Genomic DNA, 16,796 nt, shown 5'->3' on the forward strand with positions numbered 1-16,796 from the left:
TCCAGCAGGAAAAGCATAATGCAAGCCCCCAGGTTTGCTTCTGTGTGTGGGTGTGCTAGAATGCTTGAGAAGTGCAGTATACCAGGTTTTTTAATTTATTTTTTTTTCACAAATACCACCACTATGTTCAGATCAATACATTCATCCTCAGGAAATGAGCTCAACGTATGGGAGCTGCTATCTGTAATAATAATGTCTTTAATGTTGGTTGTCTCATTAAACAGTTAGGTTTGTATGAACCCTGCTTTACTTTTCATAGTTGCTTTTCATCATAGTTAGAGATGGTCGATATGCCGATATTGTCCAACGTTTTCGATGCCGATATGTGTAACATGACATATCTCCTGTGGTGGAATGAAGACATATGTGTTGTATACAGCATCTTTAAAATATCGGTTTTCATGATCGAGAAAAACTCTGATACCAACATCAATCGACATTGCATTGTTATGCTGATAATAACGATGCACCGATAATAAAAATCGCTACACAACATTTAAAATCATGTATTCATGTAATAAATTATTAATTAATATATAAGAATGAGAAAACAACAAAATACAATAATAATAAAAACATACAATAACACTGCAAACATGGCAACGTATGACCCCAGACACTTAAACAATCCAATGTTCAAATGCAAAGATAACGGCAGACCATTAGAGGAGTACATACCAAGACAAAAATATTATTCATAATACATCAATTATAATAACTATTTTAAAATCAAGAGTTAAATTTTGATCACTCTTTATAGATCAATGATGGATGTCCCTTCACTCGCTCAGGCCTCAGGCCAAATCACATGACCCATCTCTCAATGGCACACGCCCACTACAAAGCAAAACATTAATTTTTTTGTAAAAGTAACTCCTAATAATAAGTAATTTTATCAACACCTCTGATAACAGTATTATTGCAATGATGGTGAGTTTGCTGTCTATAGCAGACATTATGTTTTCCATTACATTTTTTTATTTTTACTGTATTTAATATGCAATGTTGTCATGTCATGGCAGGCTTGATAGGCAGACGGTGACTTGATCAGAAATCATCAGCCACATCTTATTCCTCAGGAAGATTCAATGTTGTTTCCTTGGCAACAAGCACCCCCTCCCTTTACTCTTGCTGCTGCTGGACTGTTCCATAATTACTCTGGGGTGGGGAGTATGTCTTTCCTAGCTTGTAAGATGCATTACTGCCCTCTAGAAACACATGTGTAAATTAGCCAAATTTAAATGACTTAATAGTCCAAGTATATAGCCATACATTTTTAACTACCTATTACTAATGTGTTATTACAGTTTTCACGCGTGTCACACCACCCCCTCTTGCACAATGCATTCACACGCGTCCATGAACTGTCAAAATCGCTTGTTGCTTCCTCCCAAGCCTTAAAAGTAGTTAGCAAGCTAGCGTGTGGAGAGTAACTGCAAGTCCGGCAGTCACTATTAAAACACTATTAGGAATTCGAAAAAAAAGTTATCTACCGTAAAGAAGTGGGATGCCGCTGATTGTTCATCTTTCCTGGATGTCTCTTGACAGGCTGCGGCTCTCGCTCCTCCGACCGACCGAGTAGCGCTGTCACGCGCAGCTGGATGTGACAGGTTCGCCATCAGGTAAGTGAGCAGCAAGTTAGCTTAGCTTTTAGCATCTTTTGCTACACTGCTCCAAATCCCTGTTACTTCACGTACTGCCAGACGTAGTATACGTATTAAACGTATGTTTTCCTCTTCCCGCTGCTATAAGGTAATGGAAACAAGTGGAAGCACAGATGTCATAAACTCGTGTGACGTCCCTCTGGACTCTTAAATCCAATTCACTTTAGTTTAAACTGTATAAACTAATCGTCAATAGCAAGCAATGGTGTTGCATGATGCAATTCATAATGAAAATGTCTTCCATGGAATGTAATGACACCTTCAAAGTGTATCGTTAACTAATATCGTTAACTTTAATTGCTGCTAAGAGCAAAAATAAATTTACAAGTGGACTAATGAGTTACAAGTGGAGGGACAGGGTTGGCTATGTAGAACTGAAACGACTTTCTGAAAATGTCTAGATGGTTCCTGTTAAACATGTAACTGTATGCACATGCAGTACATAAAGCACAGTTAAATCTAGCGAGACAAATAATGGTGGTGTTAAATTGGCCAGCACTGACAGTAATCTGCTATGTACTGTGCAGTTTTGGGAGGGATTGTTCAAAAGGAGGAGCAAGATACAGGCAGACAAGGTTAAGTTAATGCATTCACACTTGTCATTTTTGGTCCGGTTAAAACAAACAAACATTTTTTTTCATTTTTGAGTATATAGACAATAACGTAGTTGGCCTCCATCATTATTCTCATGCATCGCTTTGACTGTTGTGTGACAGAATGGCTTCCAAGCGGAAGGAAACACGACTTAATGCTGCACGATATTTGATTACGGCTAATAATAGACAAGACAGCTGCCTTTTTATTGATCTTTCTTTAGTGCCCTAATTCTGTGCTACCAATGCTTACCCATTCATTTGTGAGTTCCTCCACAAAATAACCAAGGACATTTTCAGCAACATCAATCAGCCATTGTGTCAGAATAACCCTTTTCTAATTTGGAAATGAAACCGCTGCAGGCCACAGAAATCCTAAATCAAGTAACGTGTGTGTGAGCCAGACTGGTCGGGGTCAAACAGGACAGCCGTGCTAGGCGGGGAGGGGATACTGTGAGGGAAGGAAGTGGCTCGGCTTGTTTGTCTGCGAGGCCTTTGTTTGTTTTCCTGCTGGAAAAATCTGTTTTGGAGGGACGCGGTCATAAGCTGCAATTGTTATTTGAGTAATGAGATCATTGAGTCGTGTCGTCAAATGAAATAAATTGATGCTACACAATTGACGTTGGTCCAATCAAATACAAATAGTAGCTTGCAGGTTTTTCAGTTTTTGTGGAATTTTGCCCCTCATCCATAATCTGGATGTGAAACATGACCACACGTTTTTCCCTTTTCTGCTCATTCTAAAGAAAGGAAAAACAGCTAAGAAAATAGTTAGCATGTGGGAGCTAACAGAACACACCTATTCCGAGTGTGGGAATACTGTTGGAATATTTCGGTTTTAAACAGAATTAACAAGGTGAACACATGAACACCGAAGTTTTTTCAACCCAGACAAATTAAAGATGGTGGTGCCTCGTGCAGCGGAGCATTTGGTCGGCAAGGTAAATATAAACTAAACACTGCAAAATGGTGCACGCTCACAGACAGTGTTGCTCGCTACATTGCAAAAGAAATAGAACCATTCAGTACGGTTATATGGCATGATTTTTATGCTGTATCATTGTAATGTTTCTGCACCTGTTACTGCATGGTTGCATCAAAGGATACGTTGTTGTAGTTTTTTTTAGAGGGCTTTATGATCGAAATAGATATGTCCCATGATGTGCATTGTTAGCTCCCTTGTGCTAACTGTTTATTTGTCTTTAGAACGCACAGAAAAGAAAAAGACATGTGTGCTCATACTAAACCACCATTGCTATGACCTCGGAAAGAGCATACAGCATACAGCATATTCACAATGATCTCTGAGAGTGCAAAAATCCATGTTGTTATGTCTTGGAAGGTAGTAGTCCAGAAGGTGACAGGAGCTGGAAAATCTTGCCTCTCCCTTGTGCCACATATAGCAGAGTGCCAGACAATGTCTTCTCACAAGATGACGTCAACCAGTATAGATATAGGAAGAATCTACGAAAGCATTGTGAGACGGTTAATGTTGTTTGCTTAGCACATAATTGTAAAGCATGTTTAGCCCACAGATATCAACGAAACACCCAGGCTGCCGCGTCATTCAGAGCCTTTGTTTTAGACTTTGTTTGACACTGAGACAGACAGAGCGGGAGGCACAGACGGTACAGCTGTTCGATTGAATCTGGATCTCTGACTCATCACTTCTGTGACGCCCAGCTTCACCGCTCACATGATGCCAACCAGCATGTCATCAGCTGGATGGAAGGGCAGAGGAGAGGTGATGGCAGGATTGGTTGGACAGCCCCGCCGCCACTAACAGAAATGTTCTCTATACTGTGACTGTAACCCATCAAACTGGGTAACATGATTACAATTGCGCGTGAAAGAGCTTAGAGCATGGAAGAGAGCGATGTGAATGATTGGAGTGTCTGCCTGGATGATGGAGGGAGGAGGTGCGGTGCTCTTGTTTCCTGGGGGGATGGTGTGACATATCAATAGAATGCAGACAGATAGGACGAACCGATAGGATCATCCACTTACAGTAAAGATGTGTGGAGTTTCTACATATACATCCTTGCAACATCAAGCAGCGTTACATAAAAGGTCTAAACGAAGATGAAAGTGAATGACCTAACAATTTGCCTGGGCATAACATTTGGGAAATACCTTGACAGGTTAGCATTCATAGGATGTCACTAAGTGCAGTGTTCATCCCATTGCCTGCACTGTTCCAATAGGGAAGCATAGGCTGCATTGATATATAGCTGCTGTTCTCCCATTGGCTGAAGCCATAATGGGGCAGGCCTTTATCACAGGCTGGTGGGCAGGAAGGGGTTGGCTTTATGTACGTGTGTGGGCGGGGGGATGGCTGGAAATGTTTGAGCCACATAGTTGGAGTCGGCACACTTCTGCTTCCTGCTTGCTCGTCCGGCTGCCTGCCCGCCCGCCCGCCTGCCTGCCTGCCTGCCTGTCTACCTCACTCGCTGGCTTGCTTGCTGCGTGGCTGAGAGTGAGAGAGACATCGAGAGAGGACCTGTCTCGGCGTGGACCTCTGGTTGCGGCACTGAGCAGCGTGCGAGGAATGACAACAGTTCACATGCTCATTAACTCCAGTTGCTGAGGCAGACAGCCGTGCTGTATCTGTCAGCACAGTGCCGTGCAAGGTGCCTCTTATGTTGGGGACAACGAACGTCCAAGCTCGGGGACCCGCTAAAACAAGGTGGGAAAGAAACATCATTTTTCAAATAGTTTGCTGCATTGTGCTGCATTCCAGACTGGGTGATAAGACAGGGAATGTTTTATCTGTGTGAAAGCATGAGGGTGAAAATGAGAGAATGTGGAGAACCTCCCAGTAAGGACCATTATTGCAGTTTCCAGTGCTGTAATGGTCTTGCTGCACCCACTCCCGAGAGGGAGTGAGGTATTATCACAGCAGTGGACTCACTCCCCCGACAGTGCAAATGTCAGGAGCCACATGAGTTACATATTTTTTACTTAAGCATGTCGGCCATGTCACTGCCTGTTACAGGTTCTAAAGTTTGCTTGTATGGCCAGACTTGAAAGTGTTCAGCTACATGTAAGCTTTATACAAATAAGGACATTCTGGTGGATTACGGCCGCAAATAGGCAGAGACTTTTGAAATAAAACATGCACTTTGATCATCAATCTTTCCATATTTCCATACTGACATAACTGCCAACAGGCTAGGGTGGCGTCGCACCTCTAAATCAAACAGAAGTAGGTGCTTTTTTAAAATTGAACATCAGTGTTCCCCCTATCAACAAAATAATGGGATGGTTTGAACATTTTGGTAACAGTATTGGAAGAATTCTGAGGTTGCTCTTTTTTTTTGTTGACAATATGAAAGCGAGTATGCTGAGTCATTGAACAACCATGCGCTTTGAGGGCACCGGACCTTTTTTATGTGATATTTCTCATTGTATTTGGTTCTTGTAATGACCAACATATTTAATATGTGTCAGTGTTGTCTTGCGGTAAGAAAACAGCACCTATAACGGCACTCGGTAGAGCGCACACCTTTGCTAAGGTCAGCAAATCATAATTTGGATCAGCACCAAATTGTGCACATTCATAATCTCCTGTAAATGCCTGCATTTTGTCAGTAAGATTCATTTACTGAGAAATTCTGTGAAAAAGTATATCACAATGCGACAGGGAAGACTAGGGCAGACTCTACTCTACTGTAGATGAACACGATGGAAATAGGAAAGAGTTAAGTAATCTCATCTAACAAGGAGGAGAAAGACCCGGCCTATATCATGAACAAGGCCATTCGGGTCATGAGCTAAGGCTATTATGATTTGCAGCACACCAATCTGCTGACTCTGTGAAAGGCTTCTTGTTTTGCGTCCGAACATCAGCTTAGTCCTGGTGGAGTCTCACTGACTCATCCTTATGTCTAATGGTACTTTTTATTCAACTCCAGGAACCCAGGCTTGTGTCAAATACAATTTCATAAGCACTGTATTACATCCAAGCAATAGACCTGCTCTGTTTCGCTCCAGGAGGAAGGAACATTTCTCACACGAACCAGCCACTGATGTCACCCAGAAAGCTACGTTAGGCTTGCTCGAAACAAAGGGACATTTTAGAAACCGTGTGTTACAAGGCACCTTCATTTTCCATTACACACAGGAAATGGAATATTTTCCTATTTCTCCTTGACAATGCGGTTCACTCTTCACAGCCTTGAATAACATTGAACACGTGTTCCTCTTGGCCATGCAAATGGCTCCATCATAGTGGTTTTCCAGCATAAAATGGCAATAAGTGTAAATGCAGTCTCAAGGCAAGCTGTTTTTTCACAGTAATTTGATGTAACTGTGCAGGTAACGCCAGGGCTCAGCTATAGTAAACATCACAAAGCTCACAACCAGCAAAAGCAGCTAACATAAAGTGCCTCACACATCATGGAGTGCACAGATACCAAACTTATGGGTTACGTACACGGTATTCAGAGGTCAGGCCAATGACTTTCACTTGAGACACCCCAGTCCCGCTGACTCTCATACAATTAAGCAGACTAGTAAGATAATGCCCTTGCCAGCTGGCTTTAGTAAGCATCAGTAATCCATAATGTCCAGTACTATCCAGTACTGTGGTGCTTTTCTTTACCTCCCCATCCTGTTTTACAGGTCACCCTGTCATCAATTTTGCTTATGACACAGAGGGGAGGGGGGACTCATGCTGATGCCAAGCATAAAATACTTTAGAATAGTTTGGGCTTTGAAAAGTCGTCCTATACAGGTAAAACATCATCACATCAATTTTAATGCATTCCATATTCCATATTCCATATTGAGTAATCACACCCCCCCCCCCCCCCCCCCCCCCCCCAACACAAGTATGCCTCTCATTGCATCAACATTGCATTCCCCACATGAGTGTGTTAATCTCTGAGATCAAAACAGGGTGTTGGACCATCTGTCCTTTCCTACCTTTATTGTTGCTTAGTGCCTGAAGAACGCCTGCTAAGCTCCGCATAAACTAAGACAGGCTGCACGAGTGCAAGCTAAGCTAGGCTAAGCCAAGAGACGTTCATACTGTCCAAGGCCCTGGACCAGAATTGCCAGACTAAACCAAAGCTATGTATACTGGAGCAGCAAGTAGCTCTGCCCAAGACAGTTTTGTTTGGGCAGTCATACAAAGTTTCCATCTAGAATGACATTTTTTTCCCTTTTATGATCCTCAAAGTTCTCCCTCAAACAAACAAAAAATGTGTGATGGCTGTGGTTCAAGACCACAACTCTATCATTTTAGGAATTATCACCATGAGAAAGAGGCCCTCTCATACGTTTTGACAAAGTAGGCTAGCTTGATCACAGACTTCTTATGACTTCTAAAAATAAGATGGGTTTAATTGTTAAAGGTCAGATCTGGCATGATTTTCACCTGACTGTCTCTTCCAACGTGATTGGCTCCCTCCATGGGGAAATGCTGTGAAATTAAATCCTGCTGTGGAGAGTGGAACCACTGTTCTTTACAGACTTGTTAGCCATGACAACAACTAAAGTGGGACAGGGGTTTCTTAGACAAAGATCTGGATTCAAGAAGATCCGAGCAGTGTACGGTTGACCAGAGGAAATATATACTATCATTTCTGGCGATTGAGTGATAAAATGATGCGTCTAGTTTGTGGTTTGTACGTGTGCACGCTCCCATCACGGAGAACCTTTGGAGAGGTGCATGTGATGCAGATTTCAGGTTTTAGTTCCCAGCAGGAGGACGACAAGGACAGAGATGAATGACTTTTCTGGCAGGCTACTGTTTTACTAGCCGTGCTACACGCACTGTTTGGAAAAGGTTATTTTTAAATTGAACGCATGCGACTTATATCCCGGTTCGCGTAATACCGTGGACTGTAATACAGTGCTACATATGTCTACAGTAAACTATCTATTGAAATGTTTATAAGGGGTTGGGCCAAAGCTTTAGGTTTTCTGTTAAAAGGGCCTGTGTGCTATCCCCAGCCTTTGTTTCTCTGTTCCCTCTTTAGACAGAAACATTTCAGATGTGCCAACCAAGTTTTCTTGCACAGTAGCTTAGTATTACATTACAGTACATTCGTATTACATTACAGTACATAAGCTCAACAGAAAGGTCACTTTCTTGAATTGTTGCTTCAGCAATCGTCCCTCATCTCTCCCCAGACAACCAATGATGGTCTGCTGTGCGTTATCCGACATCTAGTTTAGACTGTAGAGAATCAGTGAATATAGTAGGACACTGTCCTGTGTGGAAAGGATGTGCGACACTGGCATATGCATCTGCCTCGGTCACTCTCTGACTTCTGGACCATGGCCCAGAATAGTGCTGCGCTGTGCAGTTTTGTATTGGCCAGGCCATGGTGTCGACCATGGTTCTGCTAGGTGGGCTGGACCCCAATGGTCTTGTCTTGTCTGTGGACTCACATTTCTGAGGTTTTTACCATTCATTTTTCTATGTTGGAGAGTAATTACATTGCTTATTGACTGCATTATCTCTTTATTCTAGCCAAAATAGATAAAAACCTGAAATCAGATCACTCCATCAACACAATCATTGAATTTATATTGTTCTCTTCTCCACTCCAGATTGCTGACAGGAAGTGCCTTGTGAGACAGCATCCCTACTTTTTAAAGGAATTTCTAAATCCATCTGCAGCCGAGACAGGACGTTCAGACACTTGCTGTAGTCCTCTCTAAGCTCGTAACTTCAGAATCTTCTTCTGGCTCTCCAACAACATTTTGGGACACCACATTGGTAAAACCAACTGAACTCATCTGTGAGAATGCTTCCTCTGCTTTGTCAGAGGTTTGCACTTGATTCTTGATGAGTGATGAACAATCCACTGTTTAAGTGACAAATTGCTCGACAGCAGCTCCATGCTCTGCTCACACGCAAGACTTTGCCAGTTCATTACCTCCACTTTCCTGTCTGCAGCGACAAATCTTATCCACTGAGCAGAAAGGGGTTGTTTTCAGCGGCAACTTCAGTTTTTATCCCTGGAATCTGGCAACAGCTCCTCAGAGGCCGTGCATCCTCCCGAAACCAAGTGGCTCGACTCCAAACCAGCCAGTGACGCTGACATGGCTCTGAACATTGCTTCCATACGTGACACAAAATGGCTGACCCTGGAAGTGTGTCGGCAGTTTCAGAGGGGGACTTGCTCACGCAGTGATGAAGAGTGCAAATTTGCCCACCCACCTAAAAGCTGCCAGGTGGAAAATGGGAGAGTGATCGCCTGTTTTGACTCTTTAAAGGTAAGGACTTTTATTTTTAGTATTTAGTAATGTGATATGTAACAAACCCAAAAGAGAAAACAAATTTAGTATTCAATGTAAAGCATTACAGTTTTGAGGTTCCAAATGCTGAGGCTTGGTGTTCACTGTTGGACACTCAAATTAGCTCAATGCTGTGCAGTCAGCATATCATTCTGACCTATGAAAGTAAAGGTCACAGTGGTCTGTTGTCATGTTCACTGTCACCACAGGTATGCATGTGGGACTTTCTACGGTAAGTTGCTTCAATGTTACTGTGCCCTGTCACCATCATATGTGTTGGAGGGTGCACATTTGATCTCCTCAGGTAGTTCTAGTCCTCCTATTCTTGGATGCTTGTCAGCAGTCACACAACGCTCAAACAGCATGAACTGACATCAACCTATTTTTTAATATTTGATATTCTCAAATGCAAGGAGTGCACTTATGTACGGTATGTTATGCACAGTATGTTGTGGGTAACATGCTTGAGCCCCGACGAGGTGCAAGTAAGATGACCCTCCAGGAGAATCCCATTCATATCAAACTATATGAAGAAATAAACAAAAGAAATAGCCTTGACAGTAATAAAGATCCAAAGTGACACTTGGAGCTGCAAGTTACTGTATGTATACAGTTGTGCTATGTATTGCAAGTTCAGCCTTGTGAAGTGTTTACTGAAAAAGTCTTCATATTTTAATTGAGCAAATCCCATATTGAACATATTGAATCTGCAGAAAAATCGATACGGGAAATCACAAAAGTGAGTACACCCCTTCATATTTCAGTAACAATGTTACCTTCTCAATTTTGTCTATCTTCAAGAAACAACACTGTAGAAGTACAACTTCAATACAACTTTGCTCACACTCACCCTAACATGTCCAAATTTGCGGCCAAAGTGTCAGTATCTTGTGTGAGCACCATCTAACACTGCGTTACTCCTCTTGGACGTTGACTTTACCACAGGGTACACAGGTTGAATCCTCTTCCACTACCTACCTATACCTATACTATAGCATATACTGGAAGCAGCACTCACACAGCCCCAGATCCATCTACAGTACCTGTAGGCAAGACTTGGCAAGACTTAACTGTACATGGACCATTTTTGTCGACATATAATTTGGGAATTTCATCATTATCACTACACGGCGTGAAAAAAAAATAACTACCGTCTGTCTGATTGCACAGGAAAACGATGAAAAACAGCCATTTGTGTTGTGTCTCTGGCAGAAGTTATAAGTAAAGTGCAAGCAATGGATATTTCCGTTTTTCTTTGGTGATGTCAACAGCTGCTTATAATTACATTTCGACAGCAGTAGTAAAAGCAGGTGCTGAAATGTGAGGAATGTACTCGCTTTTGTGAGATATTGTATCAATTATGGTTGATCTCCAGTTTAACAAACATCGATGAAAACAGCTGACTTCATTCGGTATTGATTAACTTGAGCAAGGCTGGATTTATCTTCTCTTCACATGACACAAATTTGCTTTCCCTGCAGGCAGCCAGCAAAAAAAACAAAATGCCTAGAGCTCACAGACTCAGGACTCGTGCTACCTTTTCATTCAGTCACGACTCCTAACCCCACTTGAGAGCAGTGTGTCGTTTGAGTGACAGAGTACAATTGGTCTTCTGACTTCAGTCACTCAGTTGTAATGTTCTTTTTGTTACCCAGCAACCCATTGCAACTCTACACTGCTGGAGATTTTTATGTCTGAAATTCTATCTGATCAAATTGTTACAGTTTTTCTTTCATTTCCTTGGCCCCTTTTTCACAAGTGAGGTTCAGAATACAGGATTTTTAAGGCACTTTTGTGTTATCTTTCACTGTCCCACCAAATCTTTATTGATGACACCTGAGAGAATGGAAGCTTTATTATCCATTAGGAGATGTGTGTTCTAGGCAAGAGTGATTTCAGCGCCATTATGCCTGTATCATCTTCCTGGTACCACTTACTAGATGGTATAAAATGCTAGGAGTGTGTGCCCTCAGGGATGACTTTGTCACTTGACCACACACACAAGCACTGTGTGATGACTGTTTTTCATCAAAACCATCTCAGTCCTGGAGAGGGTCTGGTCTTCAGAGCCAGTTCAGTGGAGGTTCAACTGCGAACTGACTTTGAACCAATTTGACTTTCCATGGGCAGACGTGTGACAAGGAGGGACCCCTCCTCAACTTGCAGCATCCCGTCATGTAACGTGTAGAGGTTCATTTTGCCACCCGGATCTGCACCGTTTAGTACTGTCATGCAGTCCCTCCATGCTACATTTGTCATATCTTAAAATAGGACACGCTGCTTCATGTCTGTCCAACCAAAGCCTTGTTCACAATCAGCTGCGACGGGTGACCAAGTATGATTACATTTCCATTGAGACACGCCTCAAAAATGTGACACAGGGATGGCAATGGCCGCACAAGCTGTCTCTAACATGGTTGTGATACCTGTCACAGTAACACAAAGCCAACTTTACACAGAGCTCTGCATCATCTGGAGACTCATGGATAGTTTTTTCTTGCGAGCAAGACAACTTGTGGTGAACACAAGAAAAGGGGTCTGGGTTGGATGGAATATATAATTAATAGAACAAATGTTTTTGTTGATATATACTTCACTGCTTTTCCAGTCTGTCTCTGGTACTACCCCTGTTCATAGATACTGGATTATATTACTTCTGTCTGCAGTAAAAACTATTTATATCCAGGACATCTGTCTCAGTTTAAGTTTTTTGACTGCTTGTCATTGCACAATAAATACTCTGATGTTCTCACCTATACGTATGTCAGAGATACGTATGTATATGTATGTTCTAAGAGAAGCCGTGTTCAGTTCAGTGGACATGTTTGGGTTTTTTTGAGGTAGTCAAAAAGATAGTGCTGAAGTAAGAGAAACCATAGACGCCTCCTCCAGGTATGTGGAGTGCTTTTTCATTTGGAGCAAATACTCGTTACAGCTCCCTTGGGGGTGAGGTGCCCTGGTTTCCTCCAATTTGTTAGAGCATTTTAACCCTGCTCGGGCTTCGGGAGAGTGTTTTTGGGGTTGTGGGACGTCTCAAACTTGTAAATAGAGAGGTACGGGATCATGGGAAGTTACGGGTAGGGCAACCTATAAGTGAAGTGAATTATGCACAACAAGGATGTTGTGTTGTCCTCACTACTGTATTTGGTAGTGAATGGGGTAACTCCAAACTCAGGAGTATGGATCAGGAAAAATCTTGGTCCTGGAAATGTTCCTCAAATTTTAAGCTAAACGGTCATGGAGCTTAATGCTGATCCAAATCAGAATGATTCAGATTCAACGTACATTTGTGTTATAATGGCATTTTAGTTGTATTATTTTACAGTAACTAAAATGTCTGCTCTTAGCCCCTTTTTCCTATTTTGTCTAAAAAGATGGGCTGGGCTGCATTCCTCTGTGTAATCCCCTTGAACTGGGCCACACCCTGGGCAGAGCAAACATGTGGAGGGAATGTCTGTGGTGTAGGATCAGCCGATGCTCCCCCGAGGTCATTCGCGCAGACATATTGAGGCACTGGCTGGGGTGGACACGGGAAGCTTTGATGTGAGCCCCACTTCATCCTCAAACAAGGCTCATATCAATCAGACATCAGATCAAAGAAGGAGCAAAGAAGTTGTCCAACATCACCCAGACATTAGTTGTCTGGAATCAGCCCAATTACAATGTCAATGTTTTGTGGAAATTCACTTATCGTGATCGGGAAAACGAGGGGTTACTATACAGTATAGCTCATAGCCTTTTGCTATGCTGGATAGATTGTGTGGTAAAAATCTGCCCATCTGCTGTACCAGTGTCTCACCTGGTCTCAGTCCACCCACTACCTCTGAGTCATCCTCTTTTTTCCATCACTCTGCAACCCACGATGCTGACAAAATACTTGGTTTGTAAAATATTTCAATTGAAATCAGCTCTGCGGAATGCACGCCATCCTCACGTTTGCTGTTAAGCAGCTAGACAGAACTCTTCCACTGCAGTGTGCATGCACCTTTGCAGATCTCAGGAGTCACACTGTGTGTTCGACCTTTAGTAGCGCTTTGATTAATTATTGATGCATAGTTTCATCAGCAGCAGTGACATTCTCAGGTGGTGCTAATTCAATGTACTGTATGTCTCTCTATATGTCTGCTTTTCATACTCTGAATCTATTTGATGATGGCAACTTCAATATTATGCATGAAAAAAATAGCTTTCACCTTATATTTTTTGCAAACAAACACCTGGTTCGGATCAATGCACTGTATCAGTACAATTAATCTTTGCTTTGCAAATATGTTGACCTATTATGTTTTTTTCATTTTTCTTCTAATAGTTAAACATTTATAAATTTGCAAAGACAGAATTCCCACCCCCAGAGTGCACATGCACACACATTGCTAGGTTACTACAAACAATTCAACAGACAAGTAACTGTCCCCTTGGGGCTATCACTTATAATGAGACAGAAATCCTCTTAATTGGCTCTGATGAAGTAACAGAAGCAATCTTTTGGGGCCTTATACCAAAATAGTTTCCAATCCCTTTTTGGCCTAAATGTGTGTTGGTCTGGAACAGGTTGGAGTGAAACTGGCCTAGCATGGCATCCTATTCCAGTGCGCTTGTGAAAATGTGAGAATGTGTCATAATATGAACGTTACATTTTTTTATGATGCAGTTTTCATTCAAAGAAGTATGACAGAGTAAATTGTATCCGTGAGTTAAAGGATAAAACAATGGTGAGGATGCATTGCTAGCAAGATGACCTGTCCTTTATAGGGAGGGAGTGTTTTTAGAACATTGCAACGTTGGCAGCACTCATACGTCCAGAATGTTCAAAGCTTTTTCTCTCTGCCAGGTCATCTCAAGGCTAGAGACTCATAGTGCACATGAAATGCAATAGCATAAGATCAAGGATGATGTGATTAAGTTGGTGTGCAGAAAACACAACAAAACACTGAATACATTTGGACTTGTTTAGCAACCAAATACATTCATGAGATTACAAATCAGAAGCTCATAAATGATAGTCAGACACACAAGCACTTTGAATTACCTTGTTTGCGAACAATGCTTTATAAATAAACTTGCCTTGCCTTACGAATGGCCCAGGGATCAGCAACTTTTTATAAAAACCGCCACAAAAAAAATTGTCTGGGATGCAAATCATAACACAGCTTTGGAACATTTCCTATTTTTACTTGTTGCAACTGTTGCAACATACAACAACGGATACAAACTCGCAGGGTTGTGATCGGGCATTGGTTGACCCTCACTACGCCTTAAGAAAGGTGCTAGACTTAACTATCGATAGTAATCAGTTACTATTAATCTTAATTTTTTGCCACATGTCAAGCACACAGGTAAACCAGCACCGGTTTGCCAACCCCTCGTATGGGCATTTATAGGGCGACAGTTAGTGTCTTCCTCAAGAAAACTTTAACAGGGCAGTAGGGCAACGAGCCTTTGAGTGGAGAGATGACAGCACTACCATGTGATTTATATGCAGACTAATTTAAACTGCTCTAGGATTATTTAGGATTTTTTTTATACCCACCTCAAGATGGAGGTATTGCATCACACACCCGGGGTGTCCATACCATAAAGGTCAACCACAGGTCATCATTGGCTACATTTAGGCCCACACAGGGTGACTGGGGGCGACATGCAAAGTTCATGGACGAAAGTGAGACGGTCAAATTCACACCCAGCAGATGCCTATAGCAGTGACCCACGGTGACAGGTGGAGGGATACTAATTGGCTGCATGCACAGCCCCTGAATCCTGTGAACCCACAGTGGGTGAGGCAGGGTAGAAAGGAGATTGGGTTGACGGCAGGCGGGACGTGATACCAGTGGAAACCACGAATTGGCTGAATTTTAAAACACTTTTTGAGCAAACTGAATTTTTAAACAAACCTTTATTCAATGAAATCTAATATAATATTATATAAAAAATTTAATGCAAAAAATTCCATTAAGAAGCTTTGGTAACAAAGAAACAAATTAACCTTCATAGCCTTATTAACTTGACAGCCAGGCTAAGGGCTAGACTGTGACTCATATTCCATCTGTTCTATCGATCATCATCAATAATCTTTCAATAGTTTATCATTCAATTTTGGAGTGCATATTTAGCTTGTTATCTTGGTTTGTCGCGAGTGAACAATGGCAATTGTGGCGCTTCAAAGCAGCAGTATAATCCAGGCTTTATTAAGTGTCAAAAATTGACATTTTTATGGGTGTCTCTATTACTCAAGTTTATGAGTGTTAAGAGTGTAACGCCCCACCCAGAGGTAACATTAGCTAGCATATGCTGGTTTTTATCCATGGAGAGTAATTGGCCAACAATAATTTGGATTTTCCGATGGGAAAAAGACCAATACTGTTCGATGGAACGATCAATCACTCCAACCGAGTTATCACTCCATTTCATACTAAATACATTATGTGCACATATAAACACACGCTTCCAACACATGCATTGGTTGTGTTTACTATAAAGGTTTACTATAAATGTGCTCAAAGCTTTGCTTTACTTTGACAAACCAGGAAAAAGAGAAGGGTGATGACATGGCTGAAGAGTGAGATCAATATGTTTTCTTGCATGCTGTGATTTTCAAATAAAACCCAGCCTGTAGCTCAAAGGCTGTTTGAGTGAATGGTGTATTGATCGTGTCTCTTTCACTAAAGGGCACTTTAGGGCAATCTTTACATTGCATTGAAAACCTTATACCCCCCTCTTTGGGTGCAAATAATGACAATGACCAACATGTCATTTCTCAATCACCAGCTGGCTGTGGGGTCTGTTTAACTCATCGTCCAATTTGGTTTCGGTCGCCAATTGTCAGAGTAAAGTATTGTGTTGATTCTGAAAATACATTACTTCCCTTTTTGTCTGGTTTATTGTTTATTGTTAAGGACTACCACATTGTTCCATTGCTTCTAGAGGCGGTCGCAGTTGTTCCAGATCGCAAGTGTCCCAGTTGCCGGTCTCTCAACCCACGAGGGGCTCATGCGCCATCATCATAATATGTAGAATGTTACATCAAGATGGACATCAGATTCCAGGCCAGCAAGAGATAAATATGGGACAGTTTTGTGTACATGGACGAAGCTGGACAATGCCTTACTAACGTTACTTGGTAATGTTGAAAAGTCAGAAGAGCAACCTGGAAGTAACAATTTATCAGTGTCCTAACTGTGTTTATTTAGTGTAAGTAAGGGGTTGTGTAGCATTATACAGGTAGAGTGTGCATACAAGGTCTTACTTGCATGCATGCAAATTACAGGCTCATTGATGTCTCTGAGTTGCT

General features: G+C 41.9%; 1 protein-coding gene across 7 annotated transcripts in view; it reads left to right on the forward strand.

The window, feature by feature from the left end:
* The first annotated feature begins 1,356 nt into the window (after positions 1 to 1,356).
* The window catches only part of LOC131104938 (muscleblind-like protein 2a), a 37,798-nt gene continuing 22,358 nt past the window's right edge, over positions 1,357 to 16,796 (forward strand). For 2 of the 7 annotated variants that reach the window (XM_058052646.1, XM_058052647.1), the window contains exons 1-2: positions 1,366 to 1,622; positions 8,819 to 9,487. In XM_058052646.1, coding sequence (XP_057908629.1) covers positions 9,314 to 9,487 — 174 coding nt within the window. In that variant the 5' untranslated portion in view covers positions 1,366 to 1,622; positions 8,819 to 9,313. Of the gene's footprint in view, positions 1,623 to 8,818; positions 9,488 to 16,796 lie in introns of all 7 variants that reach the window. The other 5 variants (XM_058052645.1, XM_058052644.1, XM_058052649.1 and 2 more) reach the window with 5 other exon arrangements.

This window comes from Doryrhamphus excisus, chromosome 16 (genome assembly GCF_030265055.1).
Source record: "Doryrhamphus excisus isolate RoL2022-K1 chromosome 16, RoL_Dexc_1.0, whole genome shotgun sequence".
NCBI lineage: Eukaryota > Metazoa > Chordata > Actinopteri > Syngnathiformes > Syngnathidae > Doryrhamphus > Doryrhamphus excisus.